The sequence below is a fragment of the Triturus cristatus genome, chromosome 8 (assembly GCF_964204655.1).
Source record: "Triturus cristatus chromosome 8, aTriCri1.1, whole genome shotgun sequence".
Classification (NCBI taxonomy): domain Eukaryota; kingdom Metazoa; phylum Chordata; class Amphibia; order Caudata; family Salamandridae; genus Triturus; species Triturus cristatus.
In genome coordinates this window covers 584480305-584506835 of record NC_140591.1, presented here as the reverse complement: position 1 = coordinate 584506835, position 26531 = coordinate 584480305, and the positions used below count along the sequence as shown (strand labels likewise).

The following is a 26531-nucleotide window of genomic DNA, read 5'->3' as shown; positions in this document are numbered from 1 at the left end:
ATTAAATAGATCGTTTAATTAGAAGTTTGGGGTTTATGGGAGAATATGATGATAACCTGAGAACATGAAGATGGTATTAACGCTACATTGTATTACCTTCAGGAAAATCTAAAAATATAATAAATATATTAAAAAAAGAAATGTACTTCTTACTGAAACATTGGAATGCATTGGGTGGAGGGGAAAGGCAATGTTATCTACCTCAGGTAATTAGATTTGAAGATTAGCAATTGCCTTCATTACTTAAATCAGTTCAGTTCAAAAATGCTTTATTCGGCATGTTTAAACAGCCACATAGCAAACATGAAATAACATACAACATCATACAATAAAACTTTAAAATAACAGGATATAGGCCAGTTACATAGATAGGTACAAGATAGAAATAATTGATATGTTGACCCCAAAAATTGGTTAGGTTACCATCCCCGTATAAAGTGCCAGTGCATGATAGGATGAACAATATAAAACAGATAAAATTATTCCAGTACACTTTAAATTTATATGACCAAATAACAAAACATGGCAGTAAGGGTGCCAAAAAATGCCAAGTAAAGTGCAAATCACGATTCTGGACATGTGCAAAAAGTCGCTTGTATTGCTCACTCGCTAAAGTGACAATGCAACTTATGAAAGGCCAAGAGAATTACATGATAATAGATTTCCTGGCACACATACATTTCAAAATATAAGTAGCTGTATAAAAACATATATCTGCACTCTCCAGATTAAACAATAACTGCATTGCACTCTTTGTAGTCCGGACATTATATTTTAAAAAGATAGGTTTTAAAAAATGACGTCTTAAAAATACATAAAATTTGCAGAAAAGCATAAAATGGCAACAACTCTGTTTGGATGAATCATCGCATGGGCATAAAATATTACTATGCTGCCTGGTGATAGGAAAGGACACAAGATGGTGTACTATTCCAAGCCTTAGGCGGGTAAGAACAAAGCGGTGGGATCTTCTTGTGACTTCGGTCAGATATGGCTGAAAACCTTCATTTAAATTATTTTCACCATAGAAGACATAAGTACACTGTTTAAGACGGACAGAATCTCTAGATTGTCTTATGTAACGTAAAAGAGACACCTTGAGATCTAATTTAGATATACTGTCAGCTTCCTCAGGAATTAAAAAGGGATCTTGATTAAAAAGGAGCTTAAACCAGTAATAGATATGTCTGAGCCAAGGTATATACAGACAATGGTCCAGCCTTAGACAGTCTCTGATAACTCTTTGTGTAAATATGGTTTCGGTTTTAGACCAGATGGAACGCCATAAAGTCAGGGGGCGAAGGGCTGCAAGATCTTCAATATAGTCTAGCCCCACCTCTCTGTGAATTAATTCCGTGGAAGCTGATGCGGGGGTACACAGTAGACGTCTCAAAAATGAGTTCTCATCGAGTTGAATATGATTACCACAAAGGGTATGGTGCCCCCATACACCAGCACCATATAGAGCGGAAGAAATACACCTGGCTTTATAAATCGAAATCATATCATTAATTCTACTATTCCCAAGCTTGGAGGCAAATCTAAACACTCCATTAATGTTCTTTACCATTTTAAGGCGCACATTGTCACATTCGTTATCCCATTTCCCATCACCAGAAAATGTGACACCGAGGTAGCAAAAACTGGTCACGGATTGAATTTTATTCTCGTCCAGGAAGAAGGTCTTTCTAGCACCTTTATTGCTCCCGCAAGTCATTACATAAGTTTTTTCTTTGTTAATTAACAGTTTCCTATCATCAATAAACCTACAGAAGCAGTTAATTAAACGTTGAAGGCCTATTTGAGTACGTGACAAGAGGACGGCGTCGTCCGCATATAACAGTATTGGGATGGGGTCGCCATCTACTCGGGGTGCATCGGCAGGGACTTGCCTAAGAATTGAATCAATTTGATTAACAAATAAAGAAAAAAGCAATGGGGCCAGAACACAGCCCTGCCTGATGCCACGAGTCACTCTAAAAAAGGGAGTAGATTCCCCGTCAGGTCCAAAAACGAACTTTGCAAGAGAGCCTTTCGTATAATCTGGCCAGAAAATGCACAATATCTGTTGGGGCGCCCATTTCCAATAGTATTGGCCACAAAATAGAGTGTTCGACCAGATCGAAGGCACTACTAAGATCGGCAAAACATAAAAACAAATTCCCTTTTTTGACCGTGACATATTTATTTATTATGAGGTCGAGGTTCAGACACTGCTCCATTGTACCCATTCCCCTCCTGAAGCCATATTGGACTGGTGATAAAATGGTATTTTCTTCTGCCCATATCTCCAGTCTATTAAGGAGTATTCTACTTAAAATTTTAATCGATGAGTCCAGGAGGGAGATAGGGCGATAATTGCGTGCCTCGGACCTAGAACCCTTCTTAAATAAGGGGACAATAATAGATTGTCCCCAGGTCAAAGGAAGTTCACCCTCAATAGCAGCATTAAAAATGCGAGTTAAAATGGGTGCCCAAAGATCCATCTCCTGTTTATATAGATCCACGGGGACAGCATCTGGACCCGGGGCTTTGCCCCCTTTACTTTTTGTCAGCCCCAGATAGACCTCGTCCAGACTAATGGATAAAGGTGACGATGGCCATACAGAGTTGTGATTATCTAACAAATCTAAAACCAACCTATCGGGATTAAAAATATTAGTAAAATGATCAATCCAATCATTGCAATTTACATGAGATGTTATTTCGGGGATGGTATCATTCTTAAGGAAAGGGCAATTGATTGTCTCCCAGAATAGAGCATTATTATTTGTGTTAGCAGCTAAATTTAGTTTATTCCATAGCTCTTCCTGTATTTCTTTTTTACGGACTTTCAGGGAGGTCTTATAATTGAGGCGTTCAGCTTTAATAAGGGTATTATCCCTAGGTTTAATATCCAGGGCAGCTTTTAATCTCGACAAAGCCTGTATACAGTTTTTGTCGAACCAGCCAACTGACCTGTTTTTTGGTGGCCTACTCCTCCCTGTCAATAAGCCAGCAATAACAGTATTAATTTGATAGAATTTGGAGAGCAGTATGGCAGGTACTGTCTCATTACTTAGGCAGTAGTCAATTTCTGTTGTACATTTAATGATAACTTCTCCCAGAAGTTTAACAGAATTAATATTGGCCCACTTAATTCTTGGCCCATTTGGTCTCACTGCAACAATATCTCCAATAGAAGTGGTGATATCTGGATGTACATTTCCCCACGTCAGTAAAGTTACAGAGATACTGTTATGGTCGCTTACTGCTTGCTCTGTTATCCATAAATCAGTATAAGCAGTATTGCAGGAGAGAAGTATGTGGTCAATGTTGGAGCGGGCACCCCTGCCTGTAAAGGTTGGGCATTTAATATTGCCCTTATTCACGGAACAGTCAAGTAACTCTAGATCTAGTTTAGCTATCAAATTATTAAGGGAGTTTCCATAATCGTCATGAGGGAAATGGGTATGTGGGGAACCAACATTATCACCTATTTCCCCCAGAAAGCCACAAATCCTTTGATCTACATATGGACAGGCCTGTATATTAAAATCTCCTGCCCACAGTAAAATCGATTGGTTCCTAGAACCGGCCAGCAACCTATCTATTTCACAACCTATTTCATGAACAATGGGACCCCTACGTGCGTCGAAGGTGTTATTATAATAGTTAATAATAACTAGATCCTTGCCTACAACATGCTCCAGTCGTAAATACTGGGCATAAGAGGACACCTCGTGATAGGTATTAGGTTTAAACTGGGTTAATTTAGTTGAAACCAAAATTGAGAGTCCAGCTTTAGCCCTTCCTGCTGTCGAATTCACAGCCGGTGCCCAATATGAGGTATAGCCTTCCACATGAATTGCCTTTTTATACCAAGTCTCTTGAAGGCATATAATGTCGAACCCTTGTGTAATAAAATCATTCCAAAATGGGGTATTTTATTTTGAACTTAAGCCAGCTATATTCCAGGTCATGATGTTTAGACCTACCTCTGGTAATATTGCATTTTTAGATGTTATTTGGCTAGTTGTAGCTTTAACAGCACCCTCCACAGGGATACTTCTTACTTCTAGTGGGGCAATCGGGGATATTACAGTAAACTCCTCCTCGTGTAGTATACCAAGTACAGCACTTGATCTAGCCCCCGTTGTCTCTTCACTACTGGTAATGAGATTATTTTGGACATCTGTTGCCCTCAAATGGGTGTTTATATCGTCAGATAGACAGCAGCCCAATACACTTTCATCGCCCCTCAGTCAGTCAACGGACTCCAGGCTACTGAACCGATTTTGCAAGGGGATAGGGTCTATGGAGAAAGGGTGTCTAGGCCAATGCCCTTGTGACGGGCCCCTCCCATTTCTGCGCACAATTTCCCAACCATCAAATTTAGTGGTAAAATGACCTGGGGGGTAAAAATAAGTCAAAGGAAAGGCCTTAATTGACACATCTATTTTAGTGTCATTCCAGTTACAAATATAATCGACTATAGTGGGGTCATCGAAATTTACTAAAATACAATCCCCCTCTATGTTTTTTGTCAAATGGCCAACCCATGGCGCCCTCCTAACCATAGTTATCTTACAGGCTTTGTGCAGTGGAAGTGGTCTATTTTTATTAAGCCAATGCACAACCCTGTTTCTCAGAGTTGTAGGGGACTCAACCCCTTGTTTGTTTCTGAATGGCAGGCAATTTATCTCACTGAGAAATCCTAACAGCAACAATTAAATAGATCGTTTAATTAGAAGTTTGGGGTTTATGGGAGAATATGATGATAACCTGAGAACATGAAGATGGTATTAACGCTACATTGTATTACCTTCAGGAAAATCTAAAAATATAATAAATATATTAAAAAAAGAAATGTACTTCTTACTGAAACATTGGAATGCATTGGGTGGAGGGGAAAGGCAATGTTATCTACCTCAGGTAATTAGATTTGAAGATTAGCAATTGCCTTCATTACTTAAATCAAATCTCTACATTGAGTACAATGAATAGAATGTGAACTGAACATTGTTTTATGTTATGTTATGTTATTATGTTTATAAAGCGCTCAAATCACCCAGGGGCATCTCGGCGCTGCCTAGTAGACTAACAGCTTTGACACAGAAGAAACAGACTAGCAGAGGGACAAGAGAGCTCAATTGTGCAATTGTAAATATTCCAAGAAAAATCATCACATAACATGAACTCAGAAGTTTGTAACACAATGATAAGGCATGGATGAAAAGCTACTAAACACTTGTGGAGACTTTGAATTAAGCAAGAAATAATTATGTATTGGTATACGTTTACGCTTTACAATGTGCATAAATTGAAATGAGCTATACATACTTTCTGCGGCTTGCATGATTACACTATCAAGTTCTTGTTCCAGTTTTTCATATGTTTGTAGTCTTGCTTGATACTCTGAATTTTGAGCCTGGAGTTCTGTTACTCGTTTCTCAGTGGATGCTTGCAGACTATAAATTTCCTTAGTTAACACCTGCAGAATGTACGTGAAAACAAAAGAGGGTACACATAGAAGATTTAAAATACGTTCACATATTAGCAAAGAGCAGCCTTTTTTACACAAGGTAAATTGTGCACTTCTAAACTGCTGGATGATCAAAAATCATACTCATACATTCGGGTCTTCAACCTTTTGAACCTTTCACCTCACTTCCGACTTGTGGATGCAACTCAAGGTAACAATTTAGCTCAACTGCCCTTAGGGTGAATCTCCATCAAGACTACACCAATTTCACACATTCTCAGCTTGCTTATACCAATTCTCCCTTCTGATCTGCACAGAGCCACACTCTACCATACACAGTTTCATTGCCTCTGCCTTCACTATCCAACTATAAGCATCTTATTTTTGTTCACTAAAACACTAATGCAGCAGCAATTTTTCAAATGACGGCTATAAATGCCACCTCAGTAGCAAGATAAAATACCAAGCCTTATAGACTCAATCCAGAAAATATGTGCTCGTCTGATCTTATCCAAGATCTAAGAGTGGATATTGGTAAACAACATACTTTCAACACTTCAGGCTGGGTTTCGCGAGAGTGTAAGCACTATCGATAAGGTCTTTTGTTTCCGGCTGTTAAATTGGCGGATAGTAACTTATGGCAAGGGCAGTTTATATGCTCCCTTTTTCAACTTCAAATCAATCTTCGACCTGGTCCCACGCCACAAATTGTGGTCGGTTTGGCATTAGTTGGGCATGCCCCATGCTTGGTTAGCTTTGCTAGTATGACTTCATGATAACACTGCCAGGGTCCGCTGGGCTTCCCAAGGCGAACTCGCTGATAGCTTTGCTGTTGATAATGGAGTACGCCAAGGGTGCGTTTCAGCCCCGACTTTCTTTTCTTTGCTTTTAAATGGCATTGCTCAATTTCTTTCCTCTCTCCACACTGAGGCCCCGTCATTGGCAGGCCCAAAAATTCAATTTTTAATGTGTGTAGGCAACACGCAGCTAATATCTAAAACCTCGAGTGGGCTTCAGCATGCTTTGTCCAGTTTTGAGGAATTTTGCGGACTGAGGGGGCTTTGAAATCAATACAGATAAAACAAAGTATATGTCTTTTAAACAACATAAATCAATTAAGGGCAGTGTAACACTGGCGGTAAGACTTTGGAGTGTACTAAGGTTTACAGCTATTTGGGTGTAAATTTGGCTTCAAATCGGTCTTGGTTCACAGAAATAGAAGTAATGCCTCTTAAACATTGCCACATGAACAAGTTACTTACCTTCGGTACCGATGTATCTGTAAGAGACATATGTCAGTTATAGATGCCTTACCATAGAATTTCCCCCAGGCGTTACACTGGATCCAGAGAATCTTTTCTTAGTAATAGCCCTGCGCGTCGGTAGGTGGCGTCGGTCGATTCAGCGAGACAGTTATAGATTTCTTACCTTACCCCAGCAATACCAACCCCGGAGGAGGGTCTGGGAACCAAGTTCACACCAGAAAGTCCTGGAGGACTGAATAGGAAAAATAGTCGTCCTTCAGGACTTGCCTGTCCAGGCAGTAATTGATGAGCGTGTGCAAGGATGCCCACGAGGCTGCCTGACAGATGTCAAGAAATAGGAATCCACGTGCTAATGCAGTGGTTGCTGCCGTAGCTCTAATGGAATGAGCAAGTAGCCCCATTGGAGGTTCCTTTTTTGCTAAAGAGATAGTACGCTTTTGAACAGCCTGGCCTTTTTGGCACCTACATAGCCAACGAAAAGTTGATAATCTACCTGGAAGTCCTTCATGTGGTCAAGGTAGAAAGATAGTGCTCATTTAGGGTCCAGACGGTGGAGTCTCTCCTCCTCCTTGGAAGGGTGTGACGGCAGCACTTGCACAACCGAGTCCCAGATGGCATAGGAGTATCAGCCCAAGAGCAGATGGTATTCACAAACCGCAGTGCTAAGCTGGAGGAAGAAAGCATGCGCTTCTCAAGGTGATCCAGCTTCTTGGATTCCCTATCCGAGGGAGCAGAAGGGAATGTGCCCTTGGAGCAAGCTCTCGGGGGGAGGGTGTTGGGTGAGGAAGACTGGGTCGCTCAGACCGGTCGATGGTAGCGGGCGATTGTCCTTTCCACAGGAGCCCCTGTGCTGGACTTGGACCAGGTGCCCAGAAGGATATCAGTGAGGGATTCTTTGAAGGGCAATTGGGGATCAGAAGTAGATGCCGCAGGTTGAAGCACCTCTGTCAGGAGGTTAGTCCTGACCACCACTGAAGGGAGCTCAAGGCCCAAGACCTCAGCTGTTCTTCTCACCACCACAGCGTAGGATGCTACCTCCTCCATAGCCACGGTAGGGGAAGAATGCATGCCAAGGTCTGGAGAAGTGTCCAGACTACTGGTGTCACCCAGGTCCTCTCTCCAGTACGGCTCTTCTAGCTTGTCAGCTAAAGGGTCCAGCAAACCCTCCCAAATCTCAAAACCACCTTCGGGGCAATAGTGAACACCAGGGATGTACAAGGGAACAGAAGTACTCTCTGGCATCGGATCAGACATCGACCAGCGCCGGGTCCATCTCGGGGGAGATGATGTGGACAGCATCGACCGGGGGCAAGGTCGGCGCAGGAGGTTCGACGCAGGCCTCGTTGCTAGGATCAACGCCAGTGAAGGTCGGGTAAGATCGACCGGTGTCGGTCCGGATCCAGGCCCGAATCTGCAGGGGCCCTCCGGCACCAGGGCCGGTGATGCCGGCATCAAAGGCCCGGGAACCCCGATCGGCTCCGTGGGGCCCAAAGGCGAGGTGGAGGGCCTCGTACAACTTACGAAGTTGGGCAGGGGACGCTCAGGCTCCTGGAAACGTGGGGAGATGTGGAGTATTCCCTGAAGGAGACACCAGAGACGGAGCCTTAGAGAGACGACGCTCCGGGTCCCGCGTTGCGTCAGCAGACCGACAGGGAGAAGGCAAAGATCGCCATTGCTTCTTCGCCTTCTTCTTGTGCTTCGACTTACCCGAAGATTTCAAAGACTTGGAGTGTGACAAGGTGTGGGGGCTCTGCAAGTGGCCTGGAGACCTTCCTCTCAAACGAGACCGGGAGAGACACAGAGCCCATCGCCTGGCCTCCAAGAGCTTACGGCACCGCTCCTGCAAAGACTTTGGATTCATGGGCCGGCAGTCTGAGCACGACTTCGGGTCATGTTATAGCTCCAGACACAAAAGGCACATGAGGTGCGAGTCCGTCACAGACATCAGCCTGTGACAGGCCTCGCAAGTCTTGAACAGGGTCCAGCAGTAGGACATCCCACGCGCACCAGGAGTTGAAGACTCAAAAAAGCAGTCGACAAAATGTCGAAAACATTTAGTCAAAAAGTGACTAAAGGGGTAGCTCTCTCCGGATCTGCGCTAGTCTGGCGCGAAAAAAGAAAGAACTGACGTCAGCGTGCAGGGGCGGCGTCTAAGTAGACACCGCGGCATCCTCGACGCTGGAATCGACCAACACCACCTACCGATGAGCAGGGGTACTGCTAAGAAAAAAATTTCTGGATCCAGTCTGACACCTGGGGGTAATTCTAAGGTAAGGAATATATAACTGTCTCTTTCAGATTGTTGGGTTTGTATTAAAGGAGCTTACCAACTCTTACACCAAACCAATTGGCCCAGTCCTCCAAATCTAGGATGGAAAGGTTCTGGGCTCGGTCCTTTATGGTGCCGAACTATGGGGATACTCCGACATGACAGCACTCACTAATGCAGAAAATAAGTTTCGGAGATCAGCAACATGTACCCCACAAAGCACCCCTTTAAAACCTTTGCTGTTAGACTTGGACAGGAAGGCAATAGCCAGCAGAGTAAGGCTTTGTCTCTTACTCTACTAGCGCAGACTATGGTCCACCCCAGAATTGGCTGATTATGCAGTGACCCTTAGATTTGTTATTGTAGCAAATCGCTCCAAAAAGATAAGCTGGCTCTAAAAAGTAAAAAAATCCCTACTAGACATTGGTATGAAGGAGTTATGGGATGACCCTTCAGGATCTCCCTGCCGCTCAAGTAAATTTTGCTGCTGAGGCACGTGCAATGGACAGTTCATCCTTGACGGGAAGGTTTATTGAATTTAAATCCAGGTGTTTTTTAGAACTATATGGGATGTCATATCTGTCCCCCTGAATAGGAAATTATATTTCCAATTCAGGGTGTGATCTCTCCCAATTAAATCTTTTACTAAAAACTGGATATCTGATAGGGATGATAAATGTACTCATTGTCCATCTAGTGAGGAAACCATTTCCCATGTCTTGTTTGTCTGTCCAGCCTACATAAACCCCGAAGAAAACGGCTCTCACCTATATGCAGACTATTGGGGACGAGTAGATACACTGTAGTACTGAGAATCTTTATGACAGACTTTAGCCTCCCAACTGTATGTTCTGTAGCCAAGTTCTTGGGATGAATGTGGGCCATAAGAGCTGTAGCATTAGTGTTTTTAGTGAAATGAAATGAACATACCAAGCACTCTATCTATCACACTTTACAAGGTCAAAGCAACATCTTACCAAGAATGTATCAGGTGGTGCTAACTGCATCATAAAAGCTATCCAAGATTATCCAGTCACTTTTTTCTTCCCTGTTACTCCTGTACCACTACTATATTAAACAGCTTCACAGCTCGGGACTTTGCTTACTTACACTCTAAAAATATCAACATAAAGACCAGTTTCTCTACAATGCCTACTTTCCCTTCTACTCATGTTCCCTTCAATCCACAAAGACACATTGTGCATCTCTCACTAACTTCAACACATTCCCTTCTAAACTCATTCCTACCCTCAAGACGCCCAGTTTCTACAGCGCCTCACCTGCTCATTTTTTTTACTCTTGTATCATCAAGTCATGGGTGCTATCCTCATGTATTCTTTCCTCATCCACTTCTTGCCTCACACCATGTTTAATATCACCAAGCTTATAATTAACTTCTTATTGATGAGCAGATAGGAATACTTCAAAGGCCAACTAGTAATACATTTTTATTGAGAAATTCAAACATAAAGCAACGTACATTGGCATTGTGTACATCAGCATAACAACCAATCGAGTGTGCATCAAGATTCCGAAAGCATCTTCACAAAGTACTGGTACATTAGCGGCATCAGGTAGTAACACAGCCATCAATATTCAAACGAGAGATAAGCCATATAATCTTAGTCACTCAATTCAGATTCCGAGGTTTCATGCGGGGGTTCACATATGTTTCCTCTGTATGCATTCCACCCTCCCCATACCTGGGTCCACTTTTTGGGGCAGCCTCTGTGAATGTAAACTGTTTTTTCGACAACCATTATGGAGTCCATGTCTCGGGACCATTGGGCGAGGGTAGGTGTCTGCCGAGAACCCCATCTCTGGGCTATATTGCGCTTCGCCAACAGGAGTCCCAGTGTCACCCAGAGTTGCGCCACTCGGCTAAGGTCTGTAGGCTCCCAGACGTTGAGGAGACACCTCCTTGGTTCCAGAAACGTCGGAACTTTAGTCACCTGGGAGAGTGTGCGCATTATCGCCTTCCAGTATTGGGCTATTGCAGGGCACTCCCAGAGGGTATGAAAAAGAGTACCGTCCATACCACACTGCCTGAGACATAACGGGGAATCAGCCCGTTTAAGTTTAAATAAGAGTGTGCAGGTGTAGTACGTGCGGTGTAGAATTTTTAGTTGTACCAGCCTCAATTTGGACGATATTCCCACCTCCTTAGGGGAGGAAAGCGCCGCCTGGCAGTCCGTCTCGTCAGAATCCCCCAGCTCTGTCTCCCATCTAGCCTGAAGGGCAGAAAATGGGTCCGGTTGGTTATCATCTTCCGGTATGTCAGGGACGTCGCTCTCTTAGTCAGATGTTCCGTGAGGAATCGGTCTTCCAATGGTGAAGACTCCGCCAGCCGGGTCTCGGGCGGGACCGCCGCCCGGAGTGCGTGTCGGATTTGTAGGTATCGGAATCGTTCAGTGTCGGCCAGGTCATAGTCCGCTTGTAATTGGGCGAATGTGACAAGGTCACCTTTTTTCCAGAGGTCGCCAACCCTTGATATGCCAATCAGATCCCACTGTAGGAACCCCTTAGTGGTGCGCAGCACCCCCAACTGTTTCGCTTCCCACAAAGGCGTGGCCTGGGTTATCTTCCCAGCCCAACCAAGAGCCCGCTGCGCCTCAAACCATATCTGGAGAGTATGTGCCGTGGGTCCCATGGGGCAGCGGCCCCTCGTATGGTTGTAGAGCGCTCCCATGACCCCCCCGGCCCCTAGCAGTTGTCGATCCATACGGTACGCCGGGTCATCCCCAGGCACATGAAGCCACTGATTTATTACCATAAGCTGAGATGCCCAATAGTATAGCTTTATGTCAGGGAGGGCGATACCCCCGTCGTACCAGCCTCTGGTCAGCTTATGGAGCGCTATCCGTGGCGCCTTATCTTCCCACAATAGGCTGGTCACCTCCGCGTTTATGGCGGTAAAATACGTAGGTGCGACTGGGAAGGGTGTGTTTTGAAGCAGGTAGAGAAATCTAGGGAGAGCCATCATTTTAAAGAGGGCGGCCCGTCCCAGTAGTGTCAGGGGTAGAGAACGCCAGTGTTTGACGTCGCTACGAAACCGAATCAGGGGCTACTAGTAATACATTTTAAGTACACTTCTTTGCCCAATAACATCACCATTACCATCCCACAAATTATTTGTGTCAGTCTTCTGCCATCGCCATATGTTCCTGCTTTGTGGGTAGCTGCCAGTTAACAGCAGGGTTCAGATCAAACCTCTCACCTGGTAGTAAGCCCATCCATCAATCCATTGTTTTTCCCCGCAGTGGTAGAGACCCCTTTGCAAATATACATTCTGCTCACCTGTATCTTCTTACAGTACTTCAAACCCTCTATTACCGTGCCCAAGCTAACTTTTGCTCATTTCATCATCTCGACCCTCATGAATGGAATGCTCACCTTTTCAGTGTTGGAAGCTATAACCTAGTGCAAGTTGGTACAGAAGACACCCTCTTAGATTGAAATCCACAGGGCACGTGTCAACTTGATATGATTCCTCTCTAATGTTTTCTGCTGATTATTTACATGTACATCTGGATCACCTTGAGCAAAACTCTAGTTCTGATTTTGCTTTGCTCTTCATCCATATACTCACTCAGCACATCTTTCTATTAAATGAAATTACGTTTTATGTATAACATACTTTCAGATAGTACTATACAAATAACCAATTGATATATGTAGGAAATATATCTGACCAAACAACCTATATTCTCGTGATATGCAAAATAGATAAAGAAAATGGAATAAAAAATCCTGACTTTAAAACAACGAAAAGGTACTCAAGACCTTTAGAACCTAACCCCGAATTCAAACTGAAACACACTGAAAAGGTATTCAGCATCTTTGTTACATGACCCCAGATTCCAAACTGACTCACAGCTGCAAAGTAAAAGTTCAGTGCAAACGAAGGATACAAGGTAGAAGGGCTAGTAACATCTCCGAGGAAAACAATTGTTTAATATCCAGGGGAATGCCATATTTCACCCAGGGCAGAAAAAAGCAGATTCAGGTTTGACATGATAGCACCTTCTAACAAATGACCTAAATCTTTGCTGGAAAACCAGCTCACTTTCATCACTCTCACTGTGGTCCTCTATACTCCAGAGAACCAGGTTTTCAAAAGAGCAAGCAATTTTCCTTACCGCTTCAAATGAAATGACTACTCTTCTCTAAAATGTGCTGAGAGTTGAGCATTTCTAAGCACTTCATGATCAAAGTCAAGTATCAAAGAAGGTGGCATGCTTATTTTATGCAGTGTTTTTATATAGACTGTCTGACCTAGATTGTTATCAGCGAGTCAGTAAATGCAACTAAGTCTCATGTCCAAGCTACATAAATCTTATTTTCTAGTGGCTGAGTAAGAAGAATACAAGGAAAGCAAGATGGGGACGCAGGGCTGAATTCCTGGGTCTCTGCATCAGCGATGTCTGGTGGTAGTCTGGCTGAGTAGCAGGCTAATGCTGTTTGCCTTGGGTCTCCTTAGTGTGGATGCTACTTATCATTCAAGGCCAATCTTGATCCTTCTGTGGGTTCAGTGTGCCGTGTCATCTGTGTTCAGTGCTTCCAAGCCCTTTGCTTCACGGGAGAGCTCAGTTCAGATACTCTGCAGAGGCAGGAATGCTGGATTTGTGAGGAGGCCGCTCTGCCACTAGAAGTGCCTCACTGCAACCACCCTAGACAGCGGGTCCAGCTCCAGGTCTTGTTGGTTCCAGATCATACACTCCTCCTTTCGAAGCAGCACCTCTTAGTAAGGTGCCCAAAGCACTCAAAACTGACAAGGCCCTACAGCTGGGAAGATCCTCCAGGAACTGCTACAGCAGATGGGATATCGGCGGTTGAGGAATATACAACAGTTGCAGGAGCGGACACATTGCAAGCAACTGCTGAAGTGGCACAGGTAATGGGCCGGGACTAATTTGTTTTATAGAGAGCTTAGTGGGAATCCTGGGCAACAAGTTTCTTCCATAGGCCCCCCAGATACAAAATTGTCGACTTTTTTAATCCCTCAAGTACATGGCCTGAAGAAATAATTGCCCCTTCGAAAGAGACTGCCTTGGTCAATATGCCATCACATTAAGTTGGAAATCAATAACTGCTACACCTAACGATGTCATTTCTGACACTCCCTCTGACCTAATCACAAAGAAGAGAGACCAGGGAATGAGCCTTCTCTGACTCACGGTACGAAATGTTAAGACTCACAAAATTATATCTTTAAGGTATATCTGAGACAAAAGAAAGTAAGATAAAAGAAACGAAATTAAAGAATTTCTTAATACTGCCCTCACCCACTATGCAGTGGCATGGGTCATCATAGGGCCGCTGCAGACCTCCAGGTGCAGACCAACACGCTGAACGGAGCGCTGTTATTTTAGAGGGGGTGAGGGAGGAAATTAAGCAAGAAAACAGAAAAGTAAAAGTGTTAGGGAAAGCTTTTCCCTTAAGAAGGGATCTCTAGTGCAGAAAAAAGAAGGCTAAAAAAGTCTAAGGAGCTACCTAGTAATTACCTTTATTCTTGGTTCCCCTTGACTGGGTTAAAAATTCATTTTTATCCTTCTTTGGTCTGCACCTGGACGTCTGAGGCTGTATGATGAAGCATGCCACTGCGTAGTGGGTGAGGGCAGTATTAAGAAATTATTTAATTTCCCTTCTTTTGTCATACTTTCTTTTGTCTCAGATATACCTTAAAGATATGATAGGGTACAGGAACCCCTTACCAGAACCAAGGTTAATATCCCTGACACTGTTTTTTATAGTCCTTCTCTCTTTTGTGAGTCTTAACTCACTCTGACCTCCCTGCTGCTAGTACCATTGACACATGCTCCAGCAATGTGATCACCATGGACACTGGTTCATTTTTGGAGGCCAGTGAGAATTTGCAGCCTACTTCTGCCTTGACACATATTTCATAATCAAGGATTACAGCTAGGAGCACAAAAAATAGTATTTTGGAACCCAAAGTTGGAGAGCCTAACATATAAGCAGAGATATACTCTCTGTAGCTCCTTTAGCTAACACTGTGCAAATTCAATTATGCTTGGATAACAATGATTTGACCGCTGGGGCTCACGAAATGCAAGAGACTATGGAATCCTTCTTTTCCTAATCGGATCCCTCCGAAACCTGTTGTTTTTCATCCACCACCGAGTAAGACGTCGAAAAGGACTTTGAAAATGTACCAAGGAAGAAACAAGTTAATTTGGTGATAGGTTCTGGATACTGAAACTTCATGAGAACACTTAAAGGCAGAGATAAAATGGAGGCAGATAAGGAAGCTTTTTTGGAGCAAACAGATCAAGCTGGTGGCCTTGGTGTCGTTAGTATTGGTACCTTTGGTGATTTGGTGATAGTGGCAATATTGTTGTCTCCAAAGAGGACGAGCTACTCTGGGACCTGGAAGGTATTGAGCAGACCCCCACTAATGATCAGCATGCAGATGCTCTGTTTCCCCTTTCCCATGTGAGTTTGGAACCTAGAGGTTTCTCTACAATGGCTGCTCAGCCTCTTCCTAAACCGGTTGGGAATGTTGGGGCAGGAGCTCCCTTTCTCCCATTTACAAGCTACTCCAATTCCACAGCGAGGAATACAAGAAGGATTCTCTTGAATTAGAATTTTTAAAAATTTGTAAAGCGCACGTTCACAATGCAGTTTCATGGCGCTAGAGGGATTCCTGGGCAAGAAGAGTACAGAGGACTATAAGCTGAAGGCCTGCTTAAACAGGAAAGTCTTGAGGACCTTACGGAACTCCATATAGGAAGGGGAGAGTCTGATATGGAGAGGGAGGGTGTTCCAGAAAGTGGGCGCAAGCACCGCAAATTTCTGGCCTCCTGATCTTTGTTTCTTGAAACGAGGAATGACTAATTGGGATTTGGTGGATGAACGAAGAACTCTGGAAGGACAGTAGTTGATAATAACGGAATTTATGAAGGCAGGGGCCGTGCCCATCCGGGCTTGGAAGGTAAGGCAGCCAAGTTTGAACAAGGTCCGTTGCTTAATGGGGAGCCAATGAAGGGCAATGAGAAGGGGTGACGAATGGTGAAATTTAGGTAAGCCATGTATCAGACGAGCTGCCTGGTTCTGCACCAGCTGAAGACGCTGAAGTGCGTAACCGGGGGCACCATTATAAATAATGTTCCCATAATCGATCTTGGACAAAACCATGGCCATTACAATCAGTTTAAGTGCAGAGAAAGAGAAAAACCGGGATACTTTCCTAATGATACGCAATGTAAAGAAACAGGAAGAGGGGGAGGAGCCAAGATGGCGACCGGAGCAGTCGCTTGAGCGCCCGGCTCCGTCGGCCCTTGGCCTCGGACTATCATCCTGATTCCTATCCTTGCCGATTTTCGAGGTGCAACGCGTGCGACGACGCGCTGACTGCGCCGCCGCTTTCCCGAAGTCTTAGCCCGCCCGGATGCCGGAGTTTTTGGTGCCTTTGTTCCCCGCCCTGGACCCTTGCTCTACTGTGGCCTCGGCCGGCCCCCTGGAATCGTTGCAGTCACCGGACCCGCTGGTGCAAATCTGAGCCCGAGGTCCCGATCCCGCCTCACGCCACGCACGGTCGCCAGAAGAGCCGGGAGAGAGACGCCCGGACACCTCCTGTACCCTGCATCTGATGGGCTGGAGCCAGAGGGTAAGCCCCGGTGTGGCGGGTCTCCTACCCCGCTCTGTGGACCACGCTGTAGAAGGCTGCAGACCCCCTTCTTCTATGGTCTAGTCGGCTGCAAAGAGAGCCTGAGGGAGGGGAAGAGACTGCTGGCTTTCACCTGTTGCGGCGCAGACCTGTTGGGAATTGCCTCCTTGTCACGATCCCCCCCCAGGCCACGGTACCGTTCAACGGTAAAACATGGCGCTGATTGCCTGCTCGCTGCTGGGGGGTGATGCTCCGGTCTCGCCCGCTGCCCGCTTCGCCCTCCCTCTACCAGACTCCAGCTCCCCAGTGCCGTCCCGGATTGCTGCCGTTGGGGGGACGCAGCTTCCGCTGACATACGGCTCCGTTCTGGCTGCCCTGCGGGACTTTCGTCTGCAATTGTGTGTCGGCTTGCAAACGCTGAGTGAGCGGTTCGACTCTACACTGTCTGCTGCGGGCCGTGAGCGCCCCGTTTGTGATCAACAAGACGTGAGTCGGCCAGTGCTGTGGTCCTCCTGCGGGGAAGCAACGACTGGGTATAACGGTGCTACACTGGTGTCTGCATTTGGCTTTCCCGGCGCTCAGGATCAATCGCTCTCCTGCTCAATGGCAGATACTTTGTTTCCCCGGTCATTGTCGCCTGCTTTGTTGTTGCCTGCCTCACCGTGCCCGCAGGAGTTTCCAGCTGAACTACACCTTGCGACCTCGAGGAACTGTTCACGGTGGCCTACGACTCCTTTTATGTGGAACTCATGTACTTTACAAGCCAGGTCTGGATTTTATATGGTGTGCAAGGGGACCTCAATAGATGATCGGCGGCCATTTTGTGACTCTACTTCTCCATCTTCTCCCAAGTGGCCATATTGTCTTTGTCTGTTCGGGATGCGGGGCATTCACGAGGGGGCGGGTCTAATCGTACGCCCGCGATCGGGCCAGGGCTAGATTACTTTCTATCATAATGGCTTCACGGCCGGGCTGGACTGGGACTGGAATTGTCTACTTATGTTGTGCGCACTCGTCGCGATCTGTCTGCCTTCATTTCCGTGGTGTTACATGCTATCTTCCCACGACCGCCTTAGGGTGTAGTGGGGTTTCAGTGTGTGGAGGCTTGGTTGGCCGGTGGTGTCGGGCGCTCCTGAGGATACGTGGGCTCCTCCCCGCCTCCTTTCTTCTTTCTTCTCTTAGTTTCTTTACTCTATTCCTACTTTCTCTCTCGTCTATATTTCGGGTTCATTGGGCGACAGGCACTATGCTGGGGGGGGGGTAGGCCATAGCCTCCGCATTGGTGTAGGGTGGGGGGGTAATTTACTGTTTCCTTTTTAGTTCTATGGGCCTCTTTCTTTCATGTCTCTGCGCTATACTTGTTTCGATTCGGGGTCCGGGTGTGGGGTGGATTGAGTGGGGGCGGCTTTTAGGGGGTGCGTATTTACTACTGTGATGATCCTGTTATCTAATTGCATCGCCTTACTGTATGAGATTTTCTATGGCTGTTTTAATGATGCTGCTGCTCTCCAGTGTATGAAGTCGACTTGCGGACTCGAATCTCCTTGTTTCTATCCTTTACTGACTTTTTTCCCGATAAAAATTTTTTTTGAAAACCTTAAAATTAACCTTCACTTCTCCTTCCCCCGGTGTCAAGGATCCCTCCAGTGTATGAATCCTGAATCGTTGCTAATCTTGACCTTGACGCACAGGGGATGTATTGTTTGTCTCTGTGCTCAACCGTATTGTGGCCGGCCTGATGGTTGTAGGCCCGTATTTGTTCTTTTACTATGCACAAATAAAGGTTTTTAAAAAAAAAAAAAAAAAAAAAAAAAAAAAAAGAAACAGGAAGAAACAACCGAGCTAATGTGAGAGTGGAGTGTCAGATGATGGTTAAGTGTGATGCCAAGGGTCTTGACTGAATGGGAAGGTGTGGGAGGTGAACCAAGGGAAAGGGGCCAAAAGGAAGAAGACCAAGGGTTGCCACTGCCACCCGTCAGAATCAACTCTGTTTTGTCCGGGTTGAGTTTAAGATGGTTCGCATTCATCCAATCTCGGATAAACAGCATGACGGACTGGAAGGCAGTAACAGATTGAATAATAAGGGGGAGAGAGAGGAGCCCTGAAGGACACCACATTGGACCCTGCGGGGTGGAGTGGAAAATTCGGCCAAATGGACGGCCTGAGTACGGTCAGCCAGGAAGGAGCCTGTCCAGGCTAGTGCTTGTCCCCCTATGCCCGCCGCCTCGACACGGGACAAGAGAATAGAATGGTCCACCGTGTCAAAAGCGGCGGACAAATCCAGGAGGACCAAGGCTTGAGGAGTGCTGGTATCAAGACCCTCCCTGAGTTGATCCATGACCGAAATAACCACCTTCTCGGTGGAATGGCAGGGGCGAAACCCGCCTGGCAGGGTGCAAGATAATTACTGTCCTCAATAAAGGTGCTAAGTGTCTGGGTGACGTGGGACTCAGCTATCTTGCTCAGGTAGGGGAGAAGGGATATCGGACGGTAGTTATCGTGGAAGAAGGATCTGCCCCCGGTTTTTTTTAGTATGGGGAAAATTATAGCCGTCTTAAAAGGGGCGGGGACGAGACCATGCATAAAGCAATCATCAAGGAGGGTAAGGACCGGGGATGGGCATTCGGCAAAGATCTGACGGAGAATGCGTGCCGGGCAGACGTCAACTGGAGAGCCTGACTTAACACGGCTAAGCAAGGGAAGCAGGGATTCTCTAGTAAGTGCGGGGAAGGAAGTAAGGGACAAAGCATTGCCTAAAGGGAGGGGGTGGGAATATTTGCTTTAATACAAGCTATTTTATCAATGAAAAATTCATTAAGCGAATCACATAGCTCCTGAGAAGGAAGGATCTTGGGCAGAGTTCTGTCCGAAGATGCCAACTCGTCGACGGTGGCAAAGATCTCCCGTGGCTGACTTTCTGCAGCTAAAATACGCTCCGAAAAGTATTCTGTTTTAGCTGCCAGAATGGCTTGTTTGTATTCGCTAAGAATGGTGATGTAGTATTGTTTCCGGGTTGGGCAGTATTCTCTTCTCCAGGCTCGTTCGGCCTGCCGTAACTCCAATTTTCTGGCTTTGAGGCCAGGGCTGAACCACTTGTTGGCATTGTGGGTGCGGTTGATAGTAATCCGCTTCAGGGGGGCCACTGCATCGCAGGCTTTAATGAGCCAGCGATCTAGAGTGGTAGTCTGGGAGTGGGGGGGTCAGGCCCAATAAGTCTGGGCAGGTAGTGATTAACGAGTTGCACAGGGAAGGATTGTCGACTCGATTCCAGTTCCTTGTCCGACTGATCTTTGGGCAGGAAGGAGTTGTTTTAGTGCTCAAATCCAAGAAAAAGGCGAGCATGGAGTGGTCAGACCATGAGCAGGGCGAAATAGTAGGGACTGACGTCGGGATGTTTAGTGTCCATATCTGATCAAGAATGTGGCCCTGAGTATGAGTAGGGCCTTGAACATGCTGGATAAAATTGAGGCTGAGGAGCAGTTGTGTGAAGTCCTTAGATTTGGTATCCTCAGCAGGGTCGGTAGGCCAAAAGTTAAAGTCTCCCAGGACAAGAACGGAGGCGTTATTGACCACTAAGGTGGCCAATAGGTCCTGGAAGGCAGAGAGAAAGCCTGGAGATGATTGGGGTGGCCAATATGTTAATACGCAAGTAATTGGAATCTTAAAAGAGGTAGAACAAGCTACAAGACAATCGGCTGCTGGAATCATGGATGAGGCAAGTGTCTGAAAATGAAGGTCTTTGCGGGCAATTAAGGCTACCCCGCCGCCTGCTTTGTTCTCCGAGCGGTCTGCGCGGAGCATGGAATAGTGAGGTGGAAGGGCTGCCAGAATGCTGGGTAGGGAATCCGACCTGTACCATGTTTCAGTTAAAAATAATAGGTCAGGGGAGTTGGAGTCTAATATTTCAGTCTGGTGTTTGACGGCTGACCTCGTATTCAGAAGGAGGGCAGCAGTAGAAGAGGAAAAAGGAGGGGCAGGTGGAGTGGACCTAGACAAGGCAATGCCAAGAAGTTGAACATAAGACAGTGTTGCGACATTCAATGGCCACTTTTTATTGAGAGCGCACAGTTGTTCAGGAGTATATATTATGAATTGCGCATAGTGGCCTGCCCCTTGTCCCGGTCGGTCGCGGACGGGCGCAGACGGGCTTGCCTTTGGCGCGCCTTCGGCGCGCAGGCGGCGCGCCTGCTGCGCCCGCCCGCCGCGCGGTCGGGGCAAGCACATTATAAGTAGTGAGGGAAACGGAAGGGGCGTGGCCTGAAGTGGTGGGTGTGGCCAATGGCCTCCGGGAAATGGTGGCGGCAATGTGAGGCTCCGCAATAGTGATAGGATCAGCTGTGTGGGGCTGCCAAGAGCGAGAAAAAGCTCAGGAGGAGCGAGTAAGCAGGTAAAAACAACAATTTCCTAACTATAGCAATTAAAAACAGTTCTAGCGTTCTCCCGGCTTTTCGCCTCAGGAGATGGTGTAGCCTCTGGCTGGCGCGCTAGCAGTCAGCACTTTATGAGCCTGCGGCGGGGGGCGTGGCCTGAAGTGATAGGATCAGCTGTGTGGGGCTGCCAAGAGCGAGGAAAAGCTCAGGAGGAGCTTTAAACACAGCTCACATCAAAACACAGGTGGTATTAAATAAAATATCTAAGCGCATGGACATACTTCATAGTTGCCTCAATGACACTGAATTATGATCGAGTGTTTTAGAGTCGGCACAAGAAACTCAAAAGCAGGTTGGCCAACATGAAGTAAAACCGAGGAATGTGGCCTACAAAATGGAAGACAGATTTGCATGCAGTGCAATAACCTTCTGGTTATAGGTATTCCCGAGGGCAATGAGGAGGGACGATGAAAGAGCTTAAATTGTCCATCTATTCAGTCATTTCCTCAGCTGGGCGATTGAGACATGGATTATCAAATACAAAGAATTCACAGATTCACCTTTCAAAAGCCAGACAAAGGCAGAGCATCACAGTACCTTTGTGCCCTACTGATCTATATAGGGAACTACATCAGTAGGCAGCTTATTTTCCAGCTGGCGCACCTGTGAACTCCCATTAGGGTAGAGTACTTTGTTAGCTCGGACTTTTGTCATGAGACAGCAGAACGTCATGATTTAATCTTTCCAGAAACTTGGTGCGGTAGGTTCTTTGTTGGAGCTGGCAATCCTGGTGACTTGTCACCAGGGCCAAACGCCATCTTGCCAAGACCAAGATCAAGCAAAAGCACAGGACCTTCTCTAACAATTGGGCATGCTAATATTAAATGGCACACAGACTGACTTACGTCTTTTGTCTTTGAATATTTGTAGCACATAGAAAAGAGATAAAATCGAAGAATATGGTTGGGGTAATTTTTTTTGCAATATGATATCTCTCTATGTTCCCTAGTCAATGCATGTGGGGTTTCTCATTACTCCTTCATTATACATCAATTTTCTTGAATTCGTTTGCAGCTGACACCTGATTTGTCCTCAGTGCGGGCCATGGTCATCTTCTGTTCAAATCTGAGCACAAATAGGTACATGGGGAAAGGGTTTCTCTTCTGTGGTTGAAGTCCCTTTTTAATTCAAGCCTAGTGGCAGCGAGCATGAGCTGTTTGCTCTGCAAGACAAAAATGGTAATAGTAATTTACACAAATGCCGTCTGTGGAAATCGAAAATAATGGCTGTTAGCATGAGCTGAAGCCATCTTGGTTGTGGCATCCATTTTGTTAGCCATGTGATTCTACCGTCTTCACTGTTGCACACCTTTCTATTCTGCTTGAGTCATCAGCTTTAGTTAACTCCTCCTATTCTAAGCTCAAGCAATGTATGAGCTCCGAGAGGCCTGTAGCTACTAGAATGCACCTGTTTGAAAATGTAACTGTCCATCATGATTTACTGATGTAAGCAGGTCTGTTTCCCCTCCCACTTCGCTAACTAAGTGATATCCATCTGCCCATGTTTGTCGATAACTATTTCTGTGAAGAACTGTACCTTCTATTTGAGTCTCCATGCTTACTCTGCAACAAACTCAGTATAAAAGATTCATGGTCTGTGTATTCAAGTCACTACCTCCTGAAACACTTGAGGGTGTTGTATGGAAGTGGTCTCACTCATGAGTGAATAAACTTGTTATTTTTGAATTCCAGCTTCAGTGCCAATCTCTTCTTTGTTGATTTAAGGACCCGTGGACAGATAAGGGTGAAAACCCTGCCCTGGTGGGCCCCTAAAAAGGCTCATTTCCACAGTTTGGCACCCGACTCGTGGGGCTCATCGGAGAGGCGGCCGCCCGAAGGAGTGGTCTTGACGGAGGAATGGAATATTGCTGAGGAGGTACCCTGCATGAGGAGACCCTTGTCTTTACAGACCGAAGTGACTGCAACAAACTCAGTATAAAAGACCCATGGTCTGTGTATTCAAGTCACTACCTCCTGGAACACTTGAGGGTGTTGTATGGACGTGGTCTCATTCATGAGTGAATAAACTAATTCCAGCTTCAGTGCCAATCTCTTCTTTATTGGTTTAAGGACCCGTGGACAGATAAGGGTGAACCCCTGCACCGGTGGGGGCCCCTAAAAAGGCGCATTTCCACAGTGGAATGAATATAGAGAGATTTTATGTGCAGATATTGACCGAGTTAATCCTGTTGAGCTGTCATAGAAATACGTGTATTATGTGGCTCAATAAAGCAAGTGTTTCGGAGAGACCGGGGCAGAATGAGTGTCTGTAAAGGCAGTGGTGTTAACCCACTGTTGTACTGTGTCTCAATAATGTGTAATGTGATATTTGCGGTCATCGCGATGTAATGTTTGTTCGTCATAATAAAAAGACTTCCAAATAAAAACTAAAATAGATGGATAGATAACACAAGTTGGGAATTGTAGACTACCCCTCTCTAAATTGGCTATCAGCAAATGGCCTGATTTTGTCAGTTTTGAAGTTATGCGTTAACCAATTATTCTACTGGGCAGGTAGTGCTGCCCTCTTCTTTGGCACATCAATATCAGATATCGCAATTGTCTTATAACCGAGACTTCTGAGTTTATGAAACTCCAGTGTAGTTAAATGAGTCTTGCAAACAGAGGAGATGGCTGTTGAGTGTATTCAGCTCCTCTCTAACATAGTTGATTTTAGCTGCTGCTCTCATGCACTTGCAAAAATGGGCCATTTGTGTTTTGATGATCTTACAAGTGCTTTCAACCTAGTAAATCACACAAAACTATGGCAGACACTGGTCGTGATGGGTGCCCCAAGTGACATCATTGCTTACTTGTCACAAATGTATAAGCTTTTAACTACAAGGGTTCGTTATGGGCCCAGAGGAAAGTGCACTACACATTTGAGAGTAACACGTGGGATTAGACAGGGCTGTGTCCTTGCCCCACTCCTGTTCTCTGTATACATAAATGGAGTGGATGAACGCCTGAAAAACTTAAATGCGGACGCTCCAAGGGCTCCCGGTCAACGAAGGCTATCTTTAGATTCTCGCCAAAAAAAATTGGGTAACAAGCCAATTAGAGAAATTATGACCCTCTATAGGAGTAAGTGCCTTACTGGAACCAGTTATGGTGCTGCATTATGGGGATTAGCTAACCATGTCATTCTACAGACTCAAGAAAATATGTTCTTAAGAAGATTATTAGCTGTACCCAATTCAACTCCCTCATACATCATCCACAAAGAGCTGGCTGCCCCTTACGTAAATGATCATATTGGTACAGCAGCTCTTACAGCTTGGTATGGTATTTGGTGTAAGGAGGGCGCTAAATTCACGCAGGAAATCATTAAGGATTGTCTTTCTCTTGAGCATAGCAAACAAATTCCTTGGTTGATGTATATTAAAAGAGTGTACAGAGAACTTTGATTTTAATAATCCCACGCAAATTCTTGACTATAGTAAAAAAAAATACCTGAAAAACGGGCTCACTGAGTCAAGAGAACGACTAAGAGAAACTGAGGCACAATCGAAAAACTATGTAGGGCCTAATGTGCTATGCCTCAATGGACTAGGGGCGCAGTGCTATTTACTGCAGGTCACCGACATTAAACACAGATTTTATCTGACAAGGTTGAGAATTGGAACATTTTGCTTTTACAACAATGGGCAAATGGAATCGTAACTTGCCAAAATGTCCCCGAGATGGAAAATCAGACCAAACAACTCTCCATTTTATTCTATTTTGTAATTTCTATACAGATATTAGGAAGAGTGTTTTACGCTCATTATTTTTAAAGAAGAAACTGTATTTTCATGAAATTGCTTTTAATTTTATCTGTATTTTAGAAAATGTGAAAGTCTGCAACATGGTAGTGGCTTATATTCATAGGGCGATTAAAAGAAGAGAGCTTATTTCATACCTTGAGGCCCTACTTTATGAGGAGAGTAGGACACACATTGATTAACGAAATTCTGGGATGTTATGCTTTTTTTTAACATTTGCACTTATACACTTTGTTAAAATCATTATCTAAATCTTTTTATCTTGATATAGATACATTACCATATCATGTCCACTGTGTTTACCAAACTATGGATTTATTTTAAATAATTTTACGCAATTGATTGTACTTATACTGACGAATTGTGAATAGGATTGTATTTTTTAGAATGCTTTTATGTATTTCTTCTAACCGAATAAAGCGGATTTGATTTGATCTTAGCTGCTGCTCTCATGTCATTTATGTATATGCACATCCTGGTTACCAAAGGTATTGGTGGTGGTGATGGTATTGGTGATGGTGGTGGTATTGGTGGTGGTGGTGGTATTGATGGTGGTGGTGTTGTGGTTAATAAAGCAGGCTTTTGAAAACAACCAGTCAGGTGGCTTTAGTGCAGATGACCTGCAATTCAGATGTGCTGTTGTCAGCTTCAGCCCATTATTACACGATAATGTGCTACCTGGAATTCACATGACTTAATTCGCTAATCATTCCTAAATCCATTTTACTTGGGGGTTTGAAACAGACAAGATAATGCCGGGTTAAAGTGATTAAAAGCGGGGCCCGTGTTATTGGGAGGCCGTGCTGCTTAAAAAAATGCAAGCGGTTTCAGCGGAAGCAGCGCATGTCCGGCCTGCAGTAAGAGAAACTCAATAGAGTAAATAGTGCTTACAGACAAAATAACAGGTCCTGTGTAACACCCAAAGTAAAGGGGCCAGTCGCCATGGGAGGTGACAAATGAAGATAATGCTGTACTAAGGAGTTCAATAGGCTAACAAGCCTATTAACGAATCCGAAGGCAGCATTTACGAAAGACAATGGCATAAGCTAATGAAAAGTATGGGCGAAGAGTGGGCACGGCTTCTCTCATACTCTACATTTTTTACATTTCGTTTAGTCGGTATACATGAGGTACAAGTAGAAATACATAGGGAACAGAGCATCGGGCAACATTGTATACAGAGGCAGCAAATGAAGAGAATAGCAAGAAATATACATAGGACTGACAATAATTTCCAGCCCCATACAGTAAACATAGTCCTAGTCAAAGTCCATGTTCCTGAATCCTGATGGATTTCAGTGGCTATTTTGTTCAGCTTAGAAATCGCTTCAAAAACTAAAGGAGTGTGGTCAGGGATGTAGACACAACAACTGCTCCCGATGATGCGGCATGCTCAATTACAGTCCGCAAGGACAACGTCGAGGACCATCCGGTTTTGGAGCACCACAACCCTCGCAATTTGCAGTTCTTCCGTGATATTCCCAAGGGCCATAGCTGTCTGATTGGTTACAGCCTCTACAACACATGTCAAGCGCCTTATCTTTCTGCTGTGCAGTGCAGTATCAGCCTGATCCACCACATCATGATTTATTGTCCTCTTAAATAATTTCTTGGAAATGTCATTAAACAGTTTATAGTCTTTATGGTAGGATGCAGGTGCTAAGAACACAGGTGGTAGCAAAAAGGACACAAAACATGTACCCGACTAAC

General features: G+C 45.0%; 1 protein-coding gene across 3 annotated transcripts in view; it reads right to left on the bottom strand.

The window, feature by feature from the left end:
- Positions 1-26531, bottom strand: part of PIBF1 (progesterone immunomodulatory binding factor 1) — an 848309-nt gene that overhangs the window by 406038 nt on the left and 415740 nt on the right. For all 3 annotated transcript variants that reach the window (XM_085622002.1, XM_085622001.1, XM_085622003.1), the window contains exon 12: positions 5323-5473. In XM_085622002.1, coding sequence (XP_085478128.1) covers positions 5323-5473 — 151 coding nt within the window. The remainder of the gene's footprint in view (positions 1-5322; positions 5474-26531) is intronic.